Source organism: Vitis vinifera, chromosome 18 (genome assembly GCF_030704535.1).
Source record: "Vitis vinifera cultivar Pinot Noir 40024 chromosome 18, ASM3070453v1".
In the NCBI taxonomy this organism is placed as follows: Eukaryota; Viridiplantae; Streptophyta; class Magnoliopsida; order Vitales; family Vitaceae; genus Vitis; species Vitis vinifera.
Genome location: NC_081822.1, coordinates 7,126,234 through 7,147,600, shown reverse-complemented (window position 1 = coordinate 7,147,600; position 21,367 = coordinate 7,126,234). Strand labels below are relative to the sequence as shown.

The following is a 21,367-nucleotide window of genomic DNA, read 5'->3' as shown; positions in this document are numbered from 1 at the left end:
GTGAACCTGTGATACACGGATCCCAACGGTCATGAGAGAGCGTGAGGGCAATTTCGTAAATCTGCACATTTCAAAATCAATTTTTGTTTGGGGAGAGCCCGCCTTTGACGATGATTCAAAACAGATCAGAGAGGGAGGCAGGAAGACAATATGGAGAAGATCTGTGTAGCAGTTCGGGTGCGGCCTCCTGTCGCCCAGGAAACCTCAAGCTCTACCTACTGGAGAGTCGAAGACAATCGCATTTCTCTCCACAAAACTCTCGGAACTCCCATCTCTGGTGTTTCTCACGCTTTCGGTATCCGTTTCTCTCTCTATTTTTGTGCATTTATTTCTTTCCTTCTTAAGATCGCCTTCTCAATTTTGTTCAATGCGGTTGTGCAGACCATGTGTTCGACCAAAGTTGCGCCAATGCTAGGGTTTACGAGCTTCTTATTAAGGATATCATCCATGCCGCTGTGGAGGGTTTTAACGGTGTGCTTTTCCTTTTCCTTTTCCTTTTCTTTTTTTATTTTTTATTTTTTATTTCCTGATTCATGTTTATGCTCTGCTTGGTTTCTCAGAAATTTTTTAACAACACAAGAATTAAGATATTGAGTTTCACCTTTTCATCTTTTGTCCAAGAAAACAGAACCGCCTTGCTCAATGAGACTCGTTGACTTGCGTTTTTCGTCTAATCGATTTGATTCATTCATTTGAACATGCCAGATCAAGATTAGTGATCAACTTGATGTTGATGTTGAGGTTGATCTTTGTGGTATTTTCAGGAACTGCATTTGCCTATGGACAGACCAGCAGTGGCAAGACTTACACCATGAATGGCTCTGAATCTGATCCAGGAATCATTCATCTGGCTGTCAAAGATGTATTTAGAAGAATTCAGATGGTATTACTTATTGTTTTTGTTGCAAACGTTACCATGGCTATTGTTACTTAAATCAATTAGGGGTTTCTTATTTATCCATTTTAATGTTTATATTCTTACTTTCTCAGACAGCTGATCGAGAGTTTCTGATTCGAGTTTCCTACATGGAAATTTATAATGAAGAAATCAATGATCTTCTTGCAGTAGAGAACCAGAAATTACAAATTCACGAGAGTCTGGAGGTCAGTTATAGATGAAAACTGAACTCTTCTTAAGTACTTTTCACTAGAATGTGTTTAATCACTGATATTCCTAGGTGTTTCTCTTTTTTAGAACGGCGTATTTGTTGCAGGCCTTAGGGAAGAAATTGTAAATGGTGCTGAGCAAGTGCTAAAGATCATTGAATCTGGAGAAGGTTTGGACCTATTGCAAGTAGCCTTTAGACTTCTCTTGGATTCTTTCAATTAAATATCTATTACTGTTTACATATATTTCAAAAACTACTTCTTTCAGTTAATAGGCATTTCGGTGAGACAAACATGAATGCTCGAAGTAGTAGGTCTCACACCATATTTAGAATGGTATGTTCTTATCATTTTCAAAAGGATGCAGTTTTGCTCACAATTCCTTCAAAATATCTTATTATTATGATTTTCTCTTTGCATACAACCAGGTTATTGAAAGCAAGGAAAAGGATTCCAATTATTCCAGTGATTATTCAAGTACAGATGCAGTCCGTGTCTCGGTTTTGGTTTGTTCCTGTTCCTTAGTGCTACTTCAAAGGAGCATTAGCATTTGAATTGTTTTATTTATTTATTTTTTTGTCAATTCTAATTCATTATTTCATGTTTTAGTTGGTATCAATTCATTTAATATTTGATTCTTCTTACTTTTGTCTCTGGGTCATCTCTTTTATTTTCTATCTGGAACCAGAACTTGGTAGATTTAGCTGGGTCTGAACGAATTGCAAAAACTGGAGCAGGTGGAGTTCGTTTAAAGGAAGGAAAGCACATTAACAAGAGCTTAATGGTTCTTGGTAATGTAATTAACAAATTGAGTGATGGTGCAAAGCAAAGGTATCTATCTCTTCTGTAGTTGATCAACTCAATTTGATAAAACAACCATGTTCTAATGGAATTAATTACTAATGCAGGGGACATATTCCTTATCGAGATAGTAAGCTAACTCGCATACTTCAACCTGCACTTGGTGGTAATGCCAAAACTTCTATAATTTGCACTGTAGCACCAGAAGAGGTAGTCTTTCAATTTTATTCTTCTCTTTATTTTTCTGCTTCTTAGATTAGTTCCAACATTTTGGCTTATTTATAGTACATGATTTATATTTAGGTTCACATTGAGGAAACCAAGGGAACCCTCCAGTTTGCTAGCAGAGCCAAGCGCATTACCAATTGTGCTCAAGTGAATGAGGTCTGTTCATTATTCTCTGCATTTTCACTTTCACTTTTAAGTGAATATTTTTAGCATTTATTTTGCCTTTGAAATCCATCCCTCTAGTATCACCAGGAGTGGTATTAGGTGTAAGTATAGTACTGCATCATTAGTTGACCATCTTCTCTTCTCTAAGGCAATGACAGTTACTTAAAACTTCAGAGACCAATTTCTTTCACCTTTCCATTCAATTTTTCATGCATCTAATTGTGGTTGAATGTCATAGATTTTGACAGATGCAGCATTACTGAAGCGGCAAAAACTAGAGATAGAGGAACTACGTAAAAAACTTCAGGTAATGATTACATGGTTTATTGTCTTTATTCTCATGTCAAAGAAGTTCAGAACCAAGTAAACATAGCATATTTTTCTGTTTAGGGATCCCATGCTGAGGTGCTAGAGCAAGAGATTTTGAAACTTCGAAATGATATGCTCAAGGTAGATTGTTGTTTTTTCCCCTTCAGCAGAAATTGGGGCTTATGTTGCATCCTAAGCAACTTACATGTAATCTTTCTCATTGCCTGCATTTATTTGCTCATTTCTGTTCATCAGTATGAACTGGAGCATGAGAAGCTTGCAACAGAACTGGAAGAGGAGAGGAAATCCCACAAAGAACGAGATCAATGGATTAGGGAACAGCAGATGAAAATTGACAATCTCAGTAGTCTAGTCACTTTGTCAGATTGCGATAGGAAATCTAGTCAGGTAGAGCAATGCAATACCAATGTCAACTTTTGGACCTTTTGCCATGGTTTATTTTTCTTTAGATGATGACTAAAGTATTTGCTCTGTTCCCATTCTGATTGCTTAATGTTGTGCCAACAGAACAGTGCTAATATCCATTTTCTTAACATTTGGTTACCCCTCAACTTAGTTAAGCCTTATCCCAATTGTTAACTTTTGAGTGTAGGTTTTCTTTTTTTCCATTCTGCTCTATTTTAAGGTGCATATATTTTCTATGAATCACCCTGGTGAACCCTTGCAAGTCATTGGACTGTGCCCATCTCTATTTCATGTCTCCAGATTTCACTCAAAAATGTTTGCCCTTTTAATTTATTCTCTATTATAGCAGATTTGGACATTCATATAGACAAATATATACGCTGTTGATGAGGTGATGTTGTCAAGTTGACATGCTGCATATCAGATGCTGACTAAATTTAGGTTGCTAGAAAAGTTTTGTGCAATGGTGGGCTTATTTTAAAGAGAACACCTAAGAAGATAGCCTAGATCCTTAAACTTTAGCCTTGTTGCAAAATTGAGAATGTTGAGATGTGGCAATTAGAAAACTTGAGGTTTTTGTCCCCCATCTCATGGAAAGAGTCCACCAGTGCTTATTATTTTTCACTAAAATGACAACTGAAATAAGTTGAGTAATATACATTTTTAATTTAAATTCATTCTTCTATTGCACCATTATTTTTATTTGACTTTTCTTTTGTCATCTATATGTATGGGAATTCTATCCACATCTCTTGGGATAGCTAATCAGAATTTAAATTGTCTACTGGTTGCGACAGGACTCTGCAAGACAAAGCCTTAAGGAAGAATCCATTGACAGTCATAGTACAGGTCATGGAGATGGTTTTAGTACTCCTTGTTTTAAGGCAGTTCCCAATGCCTTTGTTGTCAAACGATCAAATTATTCTAGGCTACCTGATTACAGCCCTCTTCCAGATGCTATTAGCAATGTGGCTGATGAAGATACATGGCTGAAGATGAACAAAGGTTATGTTGCTGACCTGGATTCACTTCAAATAACTCCAGCAAGAAGAGTCCAATCCTTTCCAACAAGTGAGGCAACCCCTGTAAGTTTTTCTTTGCGTTCTCTTTCATGCTACAAAACATTATTTGTTACTGTTAATGCTTCTTTTTTCTGAACTAGATTTAGTAGCTATTTATTATTTCAATAAAATGAAAAATTGAGTTAAATCACACAATAAAATTATATGGCACAGACCCCAAATATTTGGCATTGTTCAAAACTCATTATAATGGGAAAGATTGATGGTTCCATTGATCCATACCTATATTGTGCTTAAAAATAAGCTGAGGGGGGGAAAGATATGGGAATTTATTTCAAGGGGGCCAAAAAAAAAAAAAAAAAAGAAGACAAAATGGTCATGTAGCGTGGTTGCAACAATGGAGTGGAAGCAAATCCTTGGAAAAGGGTTCAAATTCCTAAAACCTTTTCCAAATTTCAAGGGGGCACTTACCCCTTAGGCAACATGTGGCTCAGCTACTGGTTGTGCTGATACTCCTATTTTGTTGGAGGTAATTTTTTTATTTTATTGTTCAGTAGTTCTTGCTGTAGGCAGTTTTTTATTTTCTTATTTTGTTTTTCTCTAGTTCAAGGATCAGATCATGTAGTGGAACAATTATTTTATGATAGGATTCCTTACCATAAATTTAATTTTATATGCCGCAAATTTAAAATAATTGCGTATATTTATTTTGATATGCATGAATTTAATGTGATTTTTCCAGGGTTGCTCAAAAGAAAATTACAAACAAGAGGTTCAAGTTCTCAAGAGACAATTAGAACTTGCCATTGAAGAGAAAGATCAACTTGAGGTTTGTATGTTAATATATTTTCACTTGTTCTTTAATATTTTTCAAAGTTTTAAATGCATAAAGTGTTGCATTTAAGTTATTGTGTTGCATGGTTCTAAGACACTTCAACTTCGCCTAGTGTATTCATGTTGATGTAACATGATATGGGTGAGGGCATAGGATTCTTGTCAGATATGTTTATTTTGCTTTTTCATTGAGGTTGAGATTTTCTAGTTGATTTCTTTTTTCTTTCAACTTAACAAATAGTTACATTAAATAAAGGGATAGCATGCACCATCACTTTTACTATCATTTGCTTTGGAGTAGTTATCAGATGTAATATAAAGTAGTTAATATTATTGAACCCAAAAGACATCCAATTCCAATCTACCACCTAGCAAGTTGTTAAAAATGAGAATAAAAGTAGCAATGCAATTAGCATTTTCCTAAAAAAAAGGGAGCTTACTTTAAAAAAAAATTATGAGAATATTTACGAATAGGAAAGAAAAGATAAGGATAAATAAGAGAAAAAAAAAGAAAGCTTTTATCAAGGATATCTTTGCTTTTATTCATTTTTAATTGATATTTCTCTCTTTTTTCTTTTCATTTATTATGTTTTACCCCGAGTATCTATAACCATTATTGAAATTCTTTGGAATCGAGCCCTCCTATCCTAAAATCCAGAAGCATTAGACACCCAAACGTATACATGCACCCAAACCCATGCAACATAGGTGAAATCATATCATATATGGAAGGATACATTATGCAATAGAAACAATGTTTCAATGTTAAACACAACTTTAAAGGTTGTTTAGATAAATCTCTCAAGCTTGAGCCCTCTTAGAGAAGTGGAAAGACCCAAGCTTTTTCCTCAAATGCGATACAGGTGTTTAATTAGAATTTTAAAAAATGTCAAAATTATCTTTATTTAAAAAATCATGTTTAAAATACAATTCCTCTATATGAATTCAATCACATATCAACAATGATTACTTCTGCTTAAAAACTAATATTTCTAAACGCATAAATTATTGTGTTGAAAACGATCTCAACATGATGCCTTGCATCTAAGTTTATGTTTATATTGCACTTTTGTTTGAAGTCCCTACATCAAACACCACATAGCTTGATGGAAACAACATGAAACTCACATCCAAGTTTATGTTTATATCGCACTTTTGTTTGAAGTGCCTACATTAGACACCACATAGCTAGTTGGAAACAAACTCCCGTCTCTTGTTATATAGTCAGTCACAAGGTGATGTCTACTTACCACACCTCAAAAAGTATGAAAAAGAAGTTTGGTGCAGTGCTAAATGGTCTCAAGAGAGAAATGGGTGTAGTCGTAGTACATTTCCAACTATGAAAGATAACATGTTATATGCCACTTACCTCAAATTAAAGTATGCTTCAATTCTTCAGCTCTACTATATGCACATCAAAGATGGTTCTCCTCATCTTCACAGTTCTAAAACCTTGCTTAGACTATTACTTCTCTGCATCATACACTTATTTTACTCTAACTCATTTTAATATATAGAACAGATGTTAGTGGTTAAAATTTTTATATTGTCTTTTGGCTTGTTTTCATTGCTTGTGATCATTCTGTTTATCCTTGTTTTATACTTCCCATGCATAATTATTACTTTGCACATCGATGCATATGTTTCACAGAGAAACCACATGGAACAAATACTATTGAACAAGCAATTAACAGGGGAAATATCTGAACTTCAAAGAGAAGCACAACTAATTCGAGAAATTCCTCATAGGTTGTGTGAGTCTGTGGCAAATTGCAAAGAAATATATAAGGATGTTATGTCAATCATGCAGGTGAATCCTGATTCTTAAATTTGTCTCTAACATTTACTTGCTAAGAAGCATTCAATAAAATAACAGTTGCCATCTGTTCTTTTTGTGTCATGAACAGAGTTTTGTACCTGATGATGAATCTTCAACTTCAAAATTGCTTTCTAGCACAAGTGAGATTGGTACAACTCTTCTCTCAACTTTGGAAAATCATTTCTCTGTGAGCATTGATGGCAATAGGACTTTTCCTGGGAACAACTCTCTTATTCAAGAACAATGCAAAGTGCTTTGTGAGAGGTTGAACAAAACAATTACATCCTTAGTACTTTCAGAACCATCAACTGTCAAACCTAGACACTCCAGGAATCTACCATGCAGCTGTGGATATAAGGTAGCTGCCTTGTCACAACTAGCAAGATGTCACTCATCAATTCTGATATTATTCTCTGTCCTGATGTTAGGATATTTACTTTCCTTTTTCAGGCTTGTGATATTTTAGTCTTTTGCCTTATCTATTATATTCAAATTATTGCCTTGATTGATTATTTGTTTATTGGAAAATATGAACATTTTTTTTTCTGCATGAAATTTCAATTTTTTATTCACTTTACCAGAACTTGTGGAGTTTCATTGTCAGTTTTTCTTAGTTACTCATCATATTAACCATGTCAAAAAATCATTCATATTGTTCATATTATTATTTCTCACATAGTATGGGTAAAAATGTGCTTGTTATGGTTTATAGAGAGCATTGAACTTAGTTCTACAACATAGGTCTTGTAACCAAGTCTTGATTATGCATAATTTGATTGCATAAAGAATTTGAATTGTGAGTATAGAAGAACATGTATCACAATTCAATTTTTAGCACAGTAAAATTAGTTTAGCTTATATAGCTGCAATCACAAGTTTTTGTAGGTATGCTAGTATTCCATTTCCTCATAGATATTTACACAAATTGAAATCACATCTTTATTATTACTCCCTTGGAAGGCTGTCCTTTTATTGTTTTTCAGAAACATGTTCTGTTGCTGGTGCACAAACAGCATATTCTGTGTGAATTCTTCATATTGGTATTAACTATTTCTTCAATGTCATAAGTGAAAATGATAAACCTGTTGATTTTTTTTCCTGTTTGCTACTTTGATGTTTTGTAGATTTTCCTATTTCATCTACTTTCTTTCTATTTATAAAGAATTTTTAACTCAGATTGAACTGTAACCTTCTCAAGACCTGACAATAGAAACACCAAATCAAGTTTCAGCTACTGTTTTAGATTCAATCATCTTTCTTCCATGATATGAATCTTATTTGATCGTCCTTCTGTCATATGGAACTTCTTCCTGCCTTTCTTACAAGAAGGGATAGATAGTATCAGCTTCTAGTGTAGAGCCATTTTTCCAAAATAATGTACAAAATTTCAAGAACTTGCATAAGCACTAACTGAGGGCTAGTCGTAGATAGAATGGACTTGCAAGCAGAACCACATTCAAACCAAAAGGTTGAGAGTTGAGAAATAAACCTGAAATCGCTTAGGTTATGGATGGAAGTTCTGTCAATTGGATCATCTTGACAAGGAGGTGTCTCAAGAGTCAAATTGGCACTATGAGGCATGAACTCATAGAAATAGTGCATACATCCCCAAACTTTGAAGTTGTACTTGTCTTAAGGACCAAAGCAGCTCATTGTCCAGCTTCTCTAATCCAGCATCGCATAAAGATTCATTTAGTGAAATGCTTTCAGAAGAACCTAGGTCAAAATCCAATTAGAATGGCTTTCTTAGAGATTGTAAAGATATGAATTCATTCAATGTTTATTACCCATTGGCAAAAGTTAGACCTGGTATTAAGTCATTAGAACCATCTTAAATAATTACATTATAATCTTTGTATGACCTTTGTTTAAAGTAGGTGTTACAAAAAAACTAATTTAATACAACATTACTTGAATTTTTTGACAAGTAATAATTGTATTTATTGGTTAGACACATGCTTAAATATGATTAGAAGAAGAATAAGCAAATGAAGGGTGAATGTGTTTTGACTTTCAACATGAAGAAGGAAGTGAAGAGAAAGTTACATTTTAATAGCTTTTAACCAGTTAAGTTTAATGGAAAATTTTGATTTATTACGTAGAGAGACTTTTAATTTGTTGTTGTTCATACGTTGCATATCTTCTAGTCAAAACACAGAAATGTAACATTATTAAGCCTCTATTTAGTTGCAGAGACAACCCATGACTTTCAACTGGCATTGTCTACCACTTCTGTAAGGTTAAACCCCCTGCCAAAGATTTTTAAAAAAGAATAGAAAAACAGAATGCTAATTTTTTTTTTCCTGTAGTGTGTGTAACAAAGATTGCATATTGCTTTCTTTTCTATTTTAAGATTTAGTTTTTGGATGTGATAAAGGGCTGTGCTTTGGGAGGAGAAACTGCTTGTTGGAAGGAGAAACTGGACAATGAGCTCAATACAATCAATGAAAAATATCAGAGCTTGGAGAAAGAGTTAGAACACAGTAACCAGCTTCTGGAGGTTTCTAAAGAAAGATACCATAGTTTGGAAAGAGAGTTCCATCTTTTGAAAGATGAAAGAGACTCCCTGCTGCAAACAGTGTCCAAGTCAACCCAAAAACTTGCATTGGTGACTGACCAGAAGGAAAATGTTTCGAAGGAATTGAATACTGAATTACAGAGAAGAAAAGATCTTGAAGAAGAGGTCAAACAGTTCAGTGTTGCTTTTGCCCATCGACAGAGATCACTGATGTCTTTCCACAGTCAGTTTAAGTCTAAAATTGAGAACTTGAGAGGCCAGAATCCAGTTCCAATTGCCAAATCTCTTGGCTATTGAATATTTGATATGCTGCTTGCTTCTTAAATGGAAATGGAAGGTCTGCAACTTCTCTTCTGCGTGTTTTTCTACTGTATCCTATATATTAAACAAAACAACCCTGTTGATGCTGTTTGTTAAGTACTTCGGCTCTGCCATATCAGAATCTGATATTTTTCCATGTTGTTTGAAGCTTGTTCTTCAGTCATGAGAGATTTAGGGTATTTAACTACATGAAGACCAGTCTGAACCTAGTTTTCTAATGATTGGTCTGTGTGATTTCTTATTGAATATCCTACACTACATTCAATTTGCAGCATTGGTAACCTTTTGACATTCCTTGATGTTGATTTAAGGATTTTTGAGTGGCATGAGTTTTTATCGAGGAGTTTCTAACTAGGCACCACTCACTTAGGAAAGTTTATAATACCCACTTAAGGCCGCAATTTGGACTGCTAGACCTACAAGATGGTTTTCATGGCTCATCTATCTGCATGTGAGTCCTGCCTCAGGTATTAACCCTCCTTTGTTGTGTCATTTAGGACCCTCAAATGGTGTATCGCCAGAGGAGGGGGATAGCTTGAGGGGCTACAAAATCTGAATGAAGTTGCTGACTTTTCCAGGTTTAGTTTACTGATCTTAACCCTATCTTCTTAACCTTTTCTTATACTTATGTATTTAATTAAAAATTTTAAACTGTGTCAAACACATAACTGATCTTAGCCCATTCATGCCCTATCACTGAATTTCAGCTATAATTCCATATTTATTGGCATATGGCCTTGTTCTTTTTTCAATCTACATTGTGTGAACCCCCGGGGTGTTGATGGTAGGTTTCATTGAGTCAATTATTATTAGATAGCGATGAGCCCATATCCCATCGAAGTATATATACAAGTCCACATTTTGGTGACCCACTCCAACTGATGGTGATAAATATTAAATATTCCCGTATCAGAAATATTTGGGATTCGTCTGTTAGGTACAAATTTATTCTTCCCCATCTTTTTCAGTAGGCACAAGGTGATGTATTGTAAATCACATCAACAAAAAGACTCAAGGGGCGAGTGACGCGTGAGGTCGAAACAAATAAGGAATCTCCATGCTTTCAAGTTTATACGAAAATTAGCAGCCACACAGCAAGTGTTCTGAAAGATTTCTGATGCTATCTCTTGCATCTGTTATGGTGGATGAGTTGTTGAGTATGTCATCTTTGGATGATGCTGGGTCACCTACGCCCATTGAGGTGAACCGGCTATACAATCACGTGATGTTTTTACTCTCCATGAATGAAAATTTGCCATTTCCTGGCGGTTGGTGGTTATATTTGGTTCTTATATTTTGAGGCTAATAAAATAAAAATAAAAGTAGAAATAGATGTAAACAAAAGAAAAAGAAAAGAAAAGAAGAATATATTTTTCTATTATTTGATTTTATTATATTTTTGAGGAATTCACTTTCTTCACAGTTTTTCTATGTCATACAAGAAGCATAAAAAATAAAATAGAATTATTTTTTATATTATTATTTTCATTTTTTTAATAATTTTTTAAGAATGGGATATGGTCTATATTTACACTTTTGAATCATTTTAAGTTAAAATAAGGCTTATTAAATGTTTAAGAACTTAGTGATTTAATTTAATCATTGAAAGTCAAACTATCGGTCATTTCATTAAAGACCACTGGTGGAGTGTTGCATCTTAAATAGCGAGAATTCAATAATTGAAAGCAATGTTAGCTTAAGCCTTGAACCAAGTAGCACGAGGTGGGCCACACATTAAGCAGATAAAATAATATAATTATTTGGTTTTTAGGCTAATCGATATATAATTACCCAAGAGGAAATAAAATTAAATTGAGTGATAGTTACTTAATAGAAATTTATTAATTAAGAATGCAAATATCGACTATCAATAATAATAAGTAATAATAGAGCAAATATAATAAAAGATTCATTGCATATGAAAATAAGATGGAGAAAATATAGGCAATGCAAATACTAGTTTTTAGTAATGGTTGGGCACGACTTGACTTATACACCTTTGTCAAATCTCAATTGTGGGATGGTTCTCCTAAATCAAGATTTTTATAGTCAAAATGGTTCCCTTGATTCAAAATGGCTCTCCTAAATCAAGATTTTTATAGTCTAAGTTTTCAAATTATTCTGTTTGGATTAATGTTCTAATAATTCTCTCAAAAAATACCCTACTTTTGAACTCTCCAAGTAATTCTACATTTGACAAACCTTACAAGTATTACAAATGAAAAAGGCTAAGATCCTAATGCAAGTTTAGGCTCAAGGTTTGAAGTAATGAACACTCAAACATACTCCATTTAAGACTTAAATGATAAGCATGAAACATTTAAATAAAAGTTGAAGAACTAAACTAGTTGGTAGGCACAATTTAGGATCCATCCGTCGATGTAACTTGCTACTAGTCCTTAGGCTGACCTTCGTCCAACCAATTCAACTGAACCTCAACCAATTGAGGCTATGCCTCTTTCGATTGAAACACCAATCTATCAATTTGAACCATTTTTACTTCCTTTGATTGGTTAATCCTAATAAGTTGATTGGTTCTCTTGAAGTTTGAAAAATATGCAATTCTAAGATCAAAAAGCCTTGGGAAAAATCTCGTTTCTAAGTCCTTAACCATTAAAAAACCTTTTAAAATAATTTTGACCAATTTAAGCTTAGGTTGTTCTTTAGAACATTTTTTCATCCAATTTATAAAAGAATTAAAACCAATTAGCACTTGGATGAACTTGGGGCGGTTACAAATGATAAATGTAATGTATTATAATCCTAGCGATCTAATAACTTTATAAAGACATTTTAAGAAAATATGAAAAATGTAATGTGTTAAAACCAATTTTCTTTCTTCCTGATTTCCTTTTTATTTGATGTTTTTTTAATTATTTTTTTTTTAAAAAAAATTCTTATCCAATCACACTTGAAATATAATTATTAGTTTTGAATATAATTTTATAATCATTAAAATTGATATTAATCAAATCTTAGTTTGACTTTAATATTATAACTTGAAGGTTCAAATTCTCTTATAAAAAAATGATAAGTTAAAATAAATATATATTTTTTTCTAAATCTCAAATATATCCTAATTATTCCTAACTTTTTTCCTATCAATAAATAAGTTTATTACTTAATGTTAATAAAGGAAAATATCTTAATTTAATAATTTAAAAAATAAAATTAATTTCACCAACAACTTACATTTAAAATACGAACTTAAAATTAAGTATTAACTCAAAATTTTTTAAAGATAATTTAAATTAAAGTGATTATGGAGTATAAAGCATTAGCCCCATCTTCAAGTAGTCCATATTTTCGGGAAAGGAAATAAGTTTCCTTTTCTTATCTGGCCAGTGGCCATCTCTCCTTTAATTCATATTGATGCCAGTACTTTATATCAAGTACACAAGTGATCCCATTTTGGGACCCACCCATGTGTCTTCTTTCAAATTGCATACCAACTCAAAAGCCTCTGCAGGTACAGGACTAGGAGGTGGAAGATAAATACATTATATATTGACCCATCTCAAATAGATATGGACCCAATTTTAGGGTAACATCCACATGAAAACATGTATGCGGGCATTGTAACTTAATTAATAATGATAATAATAATAAATGACTGAATATGTGATGGCAATTGTGTTTGGAATTGGTTAAAATGTTATGAGGGTTGAATTCATGAGCTTCCATGCATGCAGAAAAGGAACATTCAATTTGCCTCTCTGCACAGTGTTTCATTATGGGTATCCTCCACGAGAAGACAAAACCCACTTGGGACCACATGATATAAGACAAGAGAATATGGGTGCGGGTGTGTGAGGGAGAGACGAAAGACAAAGGATGATCTTAACACAACAATGGAAGTGTGGAAGGGAAGGATACTGGAATAAAAAAAAGACACCTAGCCTCTGTATCAGGCAATCAGGCAATCTTGGAAGTCATGCAGAGAGGGCACCCCAACAATGTATAACCTAGAGATTGTTTGGTCTGTCGTCACTCTCAGCTCTCAAGCCTTTAAAGTCCTCTTTATCACTCGTTTGCAGTCCTCCAACTGACACATACACTTTGTCTATTCCAATTAATGGACCTGCTCCTGCACCTCATCATCTCACCCCTAATCTCTACTTGCTTATATTTCTATATATTCCACATCTTTATTCTCATCTCCTCTCACTCCCCACAACACCCCTACCAACTCCTCCACCTTACTCAACTTTTATGCCTTCCACCATGTCCAAACCAGGTAAACAGCTAGGACAACTTCTCCAGGAGCAACAAGAGCCCTTTATCCTGGAGACTTACCTTCTGGAGAGAGGGTGCCTGAAAAAGAACTTGACTTCAGAGGGTGGCTTCAGCTGTTGTCATGGCAACTCAAGCAAGCTTTTGAAGAGGTCAGCTAGCTGCGATCTAAACATGAGCGGAAAGGGTATTCCACAATGTTCCAAAATTTTGAGAGCTATATTTAACAAGCTTGTCTCAATTACTGGCAACCCAAAAAGCAAACTTTGTGATCATGATGGAGGTGTATTGAGTTTTTCCGAAGTGGGAAGCAGCAGCCAAAAAGTTGCGGAACAGGATAGTTTTTCCTCTGCTAGCACCACTACTGTGTTTAATTCCTGCTCCGCGAGTGACTCAGAAGACTCATGTGCTTCACTGCAAATCCACGACCCCTTCTCTACTGCAACAACCATTCAAGCTTTGAAGCAAAACAAACCGAGAGAAGAAGAGGTAGAAGTATTTACCTTGCATCTGGGCGGTCCCTGAAATTTCTTCAAAACTCTCATTTAAGGCCAATTTAGGCAACCATATATTGATTTGACTTATTTTTCGCAAAAGCAAACAGGCTGCTACAGATAGACAGGTTCAGGGGAGATCCAAGAACCAAAGGCTACAATTCGGGCCAATTTCTTTTCTAGGAGATTCCTCAATTGGTAACCGCCAGTCTTTTTTCCTATAAACTTGACAGTTTTGTTTCCCTCTTCTGTTGATCTTTGTCTACCCATTATTTTCAGGGCTGTCCAATGCAAAAACAAGGAAACAAGAGAATTCATCCACTAGGAAATCTGGCTTCTCCAACAGAGTTATACAAGACTCGGTGTCGTCAGCCTCTCTCCTGGAAGTATTGGTCCAATCCCCAACAGAAAAGCCAAGATATAGCGGGGTTACAGAATTGCAAGAGCTTGTCTGGTCAAACTCTTCCTCCCGGTGCTTCAAATCCAAAAGGGTTTTGCTGCAAAGAAAGAAGCTTCTGTTTGATTGTGTGAGGGAAGTGGTAGAGGGCCATGGAAGAAATGAGAGAAGGGAGCAGAGTATTGGGGAATTCCTTGGGCCTGAAGAGCTTGAGCAGCTCATCTGTCAGAAAATAAGGGCATGGGAAAGACAATCTGGAAAGGAAACAAACATAAACCATCTGCTAAACTTTGATTTCATAGCTTCATCACAAGAATGGAATGATTTGAGGCCAGAGAGCAGGGAACTTGGGCTGGATTTTGGAGAAGCCATTTTAGAAGAGATGATGAGTGAGATAGTGACCGACATGATGAATATTATATGATAATTTCCCAAATTAATCTCTCTCCAATTTTCTTATCAACATGTGCTAAAATAGGTTGTTTTCCGATCTGTATAATCTGAAGGAAAATTTCACGAGAATACTAACGCAAGGAGCACACATTATTGGTTCAAGCCATTATTTCCTGCATATTTTGTTACTTTTTGCCAGTGTTTGTTCGTACGTCTATTCCTTTTGCCCTCCATACATGCAAGCAGGAATGGGGCGTGTATGTGTGCGTGTGTTTTTTTGTTCTTTCCATAAGCACCCGTGTGTTTCAAAAGGCAAGCCTACACCAGCACCTCACGATATGCTACAATCAGGTGGTGCATTCTCCATTCATATGCATGAGCTTGCTGGCACATGTGTGACTCAAACCAAGAACGTCCACCTTTTTTTTTTTTTTATATCAAGCATTATTAATATGTTAGGCTTTTTCACGATATGAAGCGCCCAATTAATGCATTAGTGTCTACTGGTCATCTCTGAATTCCACGATTTTAAAACCAGATCAAATCGATCGGTCACAGTTCTAGTTTGGTCTGATCAAGTGGATCGAAAAGTAGTTTGATCAAAATTGGACCGATGGTTTGACTAGTGAACCGAATGGTTTGGAGGAAACCATTCAATTCAACCTTTTTATTTTTATTTATTTATTTATTTTTCAACAACCCCTCCCGTCAACAAAAACCCCTCATTGAACCCTCCCCACTGGAAACCCCCACCCCCATCGAAAACAACCCCCAACCTTCTTCCCCTTTTTGGCCACCCCTCTCCTCCCTTGCCTTCCAAATTATTTTTTTTATTTTTATTTTATATTTTACCTCATCACATTATTATTTATTTTCTTTTATATTTATTATGTTTTTGCTTATGATTTTTAAAACTTGTGATTTTAATTTAAATTAATGAAAACATTACAATTTAAAATAAATTTCTTATTTTAAAATTTCAAATTTTAAATTAAAATTAAGATTTTAGTTTAAATTTCTAATTTGAAACTAATTTTTTTATTTTCAAATAAAATTTTAATTTTTAAATAATATTTAAATTATTATTCTATTTTTATAATTATTTTATATTTTAATAATTTATAAATTATATATTTATGATATCATCGATTCGATCATCAATCCAACCAGTGATCCATGAACTGATAACTTTTTTTATTCAATGTCCAATTCGATTATGAAAACATTGCTAAATTCAACACATTATCTCCTATAGCACTTCAACCCTCATAGTAAAAGTCCAAAAACATTTGATAATCCTGATTAATGTGTTAAACAATTTTGATTGATGGTTCTTGTTAATGAACACTTCCAAAATCATAGACAAATTTGAAGTGAACTTGATTCAACCACGAGCGAGCGGCATTGGTTTTGGATGGTTTCTTACCAATCCGAGAATCAAATCAAATTGATCAGTTCTAATTTTTGAATTATCCATTGATGACTTAACATGAGCCGGTGCGGTACCATTTATTTGGTTTGATTTAAATTTAACCCATAATTTTTTTCTTTGGGCAAAAATGATAATAAAAACTAAATAATTAAATATACAACTCAATAATCTAATTTATAATATTAACACATAATAATCCCATCAAAAACATCACATACTCCCACAATAATATAAATCCTTTACTACATAAATATTCATGGTAATCCAACCTAAGACATTAAATTATCATATATGAATATATTAAATTTGACTTTCATCGGTTTAAAATGTTCCGACCCATAAATCGAATTTAACTGTTCTGTTTTTCATAAATTAATCCAATAAAATCTACATTTTTGAAAAAACCGACCTCACCTGGATTCATCGGTGTTTCGGTTTTTTGTTTGTCTACCCCAGGATTCAATCAATGATTATTCAGACTGCAAATGTTGCCCTTGTTATATATATATATATATATATATATATAACTGGTTCATTCATTCTTCTATGAACTTGGGACAGCAAGAAATTAATTAAAATGATTATTTAGAAGGGGAAAAAGGATGTCAGTGATCACAATCATATCGCGGGTATATTACAAACGTCAAACCTAAAATTTCTTCAAATAGTACTAACTAAAACTTTAATGTTTTCAAATTATCTCCCGCGAAAGGCGTTAAAGCAAACCAAGTAGCTCACGCACTTATGCTCGCAAATTTAGAAACTTGGTATACCTGACAGGGCCTCAAGCTTCAGTTTGGCACCATTGCATGCAAGGCCAAAGCTTGAACAACACCTTGTATCAATTAGGTTCATGAACAACTGGGATAATAAAAACATAATCCCTTGGGCTACCTACTTCAAAAAAAGAGATGACAAGTAACACAAAACCAGTGACAAATTATGAGTGCCGCGGGGGTAGCAGGGCCATTTGTTTGACTTGTATCAAGCTCCAGCTAGACCAAATATAGAGAAACCAAGCTTTAATAGAACTCAGCAAACTTAGAGAAGGTTCTATGCAAATTCAACTCTGCTGAAGTTGAAAACAACACTAAAATTGGATCAGTTTGGCTAGTTGCACCCTTGTTAGCATATTCAGACATTCAAGGTTCCTTTCCAAATCAATCATTGAACACCCAGACACGAAACTGAGAGAACTCAGGGGGTAATACCTACCCATGCGAGACCATTCTGAATCCATACGGTCCAGGCCAAACCCAGACGGGGAAATATTTAGATGATTTATAAAAATAGCCAAGATAAGAAACCATTTAGACGATTCAGTATAACTTTTTCTTTAGATCCATGAAATTAAACCATAGATCACAATAGGCATACCTCAAATCACCACGCGACTAACATATATCCACGATGCAGAAAAGAGGTATAAAAAATTGCGGCTTGAGACCATCAAATCATCTAAAAAATCATCCATAGCTGCTCTCTTACCGCAAAACACTAAAAACAATACAAAAACAAGGGCAAGCAGAGGCGTAAAACCAATTTTGACAAACAGCCTCTACTAGAATGTGACAATTGAAGCTGCTATTGTTTCTAATGGCAATAACAAGTGGATTTTCTAAGCTACTATATAAAAATGTTTCCACTAGAAACTGTAATGATGCAATTTCAGTTTCCCCAGGAAACAGGTTTTGTACCATTCTTCACTCTGTATACAATGTGATATTCCTATAGCTGGAAGCTCTTCTCAATTCCCAACCAAACCCATATAATTATCACAAAATTTCAAATCTCATTCACCCATAAAAAGCTCCTATATAAAGGAAAACAGAATATGAAAATATATATGAATAAAGGGACATTATACTTTTAATCTAATGATTCAGGAAAAGTGATCAAAATAACCAAATGAGATGATGACCTACTTTCATATGCTCATAACCCAAAATAAGTTGGGAAAAAGTATTTATATTGAGCTTGAGTTGAGTTTCACATGCTAGCTGTCAGACTTGAGCAACAGAGAAAACCAAGTAATATCTCAGGAAGAAGTTTTCTGAGGAAAAACTGCTGATAAGAACAGCATAATTATTTGTTAGTGTCCCCTGAAACCTCCAGTGGGGTGGAGTACTCCATTCATAAACCATTCAGGCCAAGTTTCTGAATAGGCAGATCCTGAATTATGACTGGCCACTCTGAAATTGCTAACCTACCAGTATTTGTGGGTTCCAAAACATAGAATATATGCACACAACTGGAGTTTTAGAAGTGTCCGCTTAAAAAAATTGAACCCTAGTGAAGCTCAATGAGATTGCATTAGCACAAGGTTCATATGTTTAAGATATGCACCTCAAACATCTAATAGAATCGGGATCTACAAGAATTTAAAAATAAAAATGATAGTGTCCATTTGAATACACTTCATGTTTTTTGTTTTCAAAATCAGAAAATAATACTTTCATCATATAAGATACAATAAATCTTAAGAGGCTTACATTGAAAAAGTAATGGTTTTAAAAACTACCTAAAAAAATATGGTAACAAAAAAATTTTACTTTCTATACAAGATGTTCTAGTTTCGTATAGAAGTTTTTTATTTATTTATTTATTTTTAAATTGTGTATCCAAACGAACACAGTTTTTAGAAAATTTTCCATAGAGAACATAAAAATGACAATATTTCAGGTTGAGGATTACTTAGTGAATATTCAAATAATAATAACTATATAGATATAGTTTTTTAGAAACCAAAATTGATGAGCATCTAATGCATCATCAGAAATTCTTTGACGAAATTCTGAAAGGTTATAGGGTTCGTGGTAAAAATGTGGAATCTCCGTAAAATGTCATCGGAAATGCACTGAATATAATTGTGCATTCTAAGCTCATAAAACAAAATCAATGATCTATTTGCATCAAATCATGATGATAGACATCCTAAAACATCATCTCCAATACAAAAATCAGTAGTAATACTTTGTACATCCTACCAAAATAGCAGTTATCATAAACCCTACAATAAAAAATTGACAGAGCATAACTTATCTCAGAAACAGATCTTAAGCACAAGTAATGGCTGGAAGGATTCAAAAAACATTAAAGAAAATTGACAATGATATCTATCATATGTAATCAACTAAGCTGTGAAATGCTTATGTCTAGCGAATGGATAAAGGTTAGTAAACCATAAAGATAGGATAATAGGAACTACCGAATTTCCCCATCCTCACCAAGCTCCCCATCTTCAAGTTCTTCATAACCTCCATTTCTTCGGGAACCATCCCAGTGCTCTCTCTTGTGTCTTTTATGCCTGCTTTCAGTGTCTGATTCAGGAGTGTATGCATGCTGCCAAGAAACACCAGAGAGTTGAATCTTTTTGCAGTCATCAGATGAAAACTAAGAAAAAGTACCACTATTTGTCACATACAAGCCTGAATACCTTTCTTGATTTTTTTCGATCACTTCCATGTCTTCTAGATTTCTTAGACTCCTCTTTCTCTTCCTTATCAGAGCTTGCATCATCAACAGCACTTTGGTGACGCTTTCGATGTTTTCTATCTTTGTCCTTTTCCCTTTTTTTATCTTCTTTATAGCCGTAACTGCCAGTTACATCTACATTTTCACTCTCTGTTTCATCCTTCCTAGATCGTTCCTTTCCCTTTTCCCTTTCACGATCTCTGTCTTTCTCTTTCCTTTCTTTCTCCTTCCTTTTCTCTTTCTCCTCTCTCTCTTTCTCTTTTTTGGCCTGCAAAGTCAGGAAAATGAATAAGTTCATTAAATCATAGTACAACCACTAAAACATCTTAATCAATACAGGAAAATCAGGTCTAAGGATGAGACTCAAGGGTTTACAGTGGGGATGGGTAACTTCCAAGTTTGACTCCCACCCCACATCCAAAAAGGAGGAAACCTATCATTTTCAAGTTCACGTCTATAGGTGGACTGAGGTGTTAGGATCAGATAGGAAGTTTCCCACCTATCAAAAGGGGGAAAAAAAGTTAAAGAAAAGAAAAGGCTCTCAGAAAATTTTAAGGTTCATGTCTCAGGGTGAGATTCAATAAATGCCTCAAGGATCAGATTATAAGAACATATTCCCACGGAAGAACCCTACCAATTCACAGATTTTTAAAATAGCCAATTTCACAAGTTTCATCCCTACATATTGATGAAAATGTAGTCTGCCTTGAGACTTAGAACTAAATGTATAATGGTTTTCTATTTCTTTTTTGTATTTTTGTACAAGCATATATATTGTTAAAATAACAAAGGAGGAAAGGATCCTACACAAAAGGTAAAAGAAAATCAGGGGAAAAAAAGCCACTTGAAAAATTCCTGAATATGCTAGTAGTTATCCTAAGGTTATGTTTTGCTCCAAGAAAAAACTAAGGAAAGAAAAAAAGAGAAAAAAAAAGAGGTTAAGGAAAATAACTTTCTCATGATTGGTTTTACCATGAAAAATACAAATATATATATATATATATATATATATATATATCAACTATAATTAATATTAATTAAAATTTTGGCACTTTTAAATTATTTAATTTTTATATAGAAGAGTCAAAATTAGTGAAATGAATTTGAAGTAATATATAAAAAATTATTAACTTTAAATCTATTTTTTATTTTCCTCTACTTTTTCTTTCCATCTATTTTTCCTCTTTATTTTCTTTCACTCACATTTTCCCTCTAATTTTCCAAGAACCAAACATAGCCTAAGTGTTTCAAAAATAAACCTTGATTGGCTAAGGATTTTCACTAGATTATCATTAAAACCAACTAGCCAGCACCAAGTGGATAACTATAATCACTATAACCATATTCAGCCAAATATTGTACATGCTCTCCTTTAGAAACATGCAAGCAAAGCA

The 21,367-nt window shown here is 34.1% G+C and overlaps 3 protein-coding genes across 3 annotated transcripts in view; 2 read left to right on the top strand and 1 right to left on the bottom strand.

Annotated features, from left to right (window-relative positions):
* Positions 1-109: 109 nt before the first annotated feature.
* LOC100254027 (kinesin-like protein KIN-7N) lies at positions 110-9,697 on the top strand. The gene is made up of 18 exons (XM_010666185.3): positions 110-295; positions 382-471; positions 765-883; positions 991-1,104; positions 1,196-1,277; positions 1,376-1,443; positions 1,536-1,613; positions 1,796-1,938; positions 2,016-2,118; positions 2,212-2,292; positions 2,540-2,608; positions 2,692-2,751; positions 2,866-3,018; positions 3,834-4,121; positions 4,801-4,887; positions 6,544-6,702; positions 6,800-7,069; positions 9,089-9,697. Exons 1-18 carry the CDS (start codon positions 151-153, stop codon positions 9,524-9,526), a joined length of 2,547 nt encoding a protein of 848 aa, XP_010664487.1. The 5' UTR covers positions 110-150; the 3' UTR covers positions 9,527-9,697.
* Positions 9,698-13,387: 3,690 nt separating this feature from the next.
* LOC104882515 (uncharacterized) lies at positions 13,388-15,245 on the top strand. The gene is made up of 3 exons (XM_010666184.3): positions 13,388-14,272; positions 14,388-14,475; positions 14,557-15,245. The coding sequence occupies exons 1-3, from the start codon at positions 13,763-13,765 to the stop codon at positions 15,096-15,098; spliced, it is 1,140 nt and encodes a 379-aa protein (XP_010664486.1). The 5' UTR covers positions 13,388-13,762; the 3' UTR covers positions 15,099-15,245.
* Positions 15,246-19,384: 4,139 nt separating this feature from the next.
* Positions 19,385-21,367, bottom strand: part of LOC100243779 (pre-mRNA-processing protein 40A) — a 39,442-nt gene continuing 37,459 nt past the window's right edge. Inside the window, exons 28-29 of the mRNA XM_010666182.3 lie at positions 19,936-20,241; positions 19,385-19,841 (exon numbers count right to left, since the gene is read on the bottom strand). Of these exons, the coding sequence (XP_010664484.1) occupies positions 19,704-19,841; positions 19,936-20,241 (444 nt within the window). The 3' untranslated portion in view covers positions 19,385-19,703. The remainder of the gene's footprint in view (positions 19,842-19,935; positions 20,242-21,367) is intronic.

Coding starts and splice junctions, on each gene's coding strand:
- LOC100254027 (XM_010666185.3), top strand. CDS start 151: ATGGAGAAGATCTGTGTAGCAGTTCGGGTGCGGCCTCCTGTCGCCCAG. Junction 1,105..1,195: donor AAATTCACGAGAGTCTGGAG/GTCAGTTATAGA, acceptor TCTCTTTTTTAG/AACGGCGTATTTGTTGCAGG. Junction 1,444..1,535: donor CTCACACCATATTTAGAATG/GTATGTTCTTAT, acceptor GCATACAACCAG/GTTATTGAAAGCAAGGAAAA.
- LOC104882515 (XM_010666184.3), top strand. CDS start 13,763: ATGCCTTCCACCATGTCCAAACCAGGTAAACAGCTAGGACAACTTCTC. Junction 14,273..14,387: donor ACAAACCGAGAGAAGAAGAG/GTAGAAGTATTT, acceptor AAAAGCAAACAG/GCTGCTACAGATAGACAGGT. Junction 14,476..14,556: donor TCTAGGAGATTCCTCAATTG/GTAACCGCCAGT, acceptor CATTATTTTCAG/GGCTGTCCAATGCAAAAACA.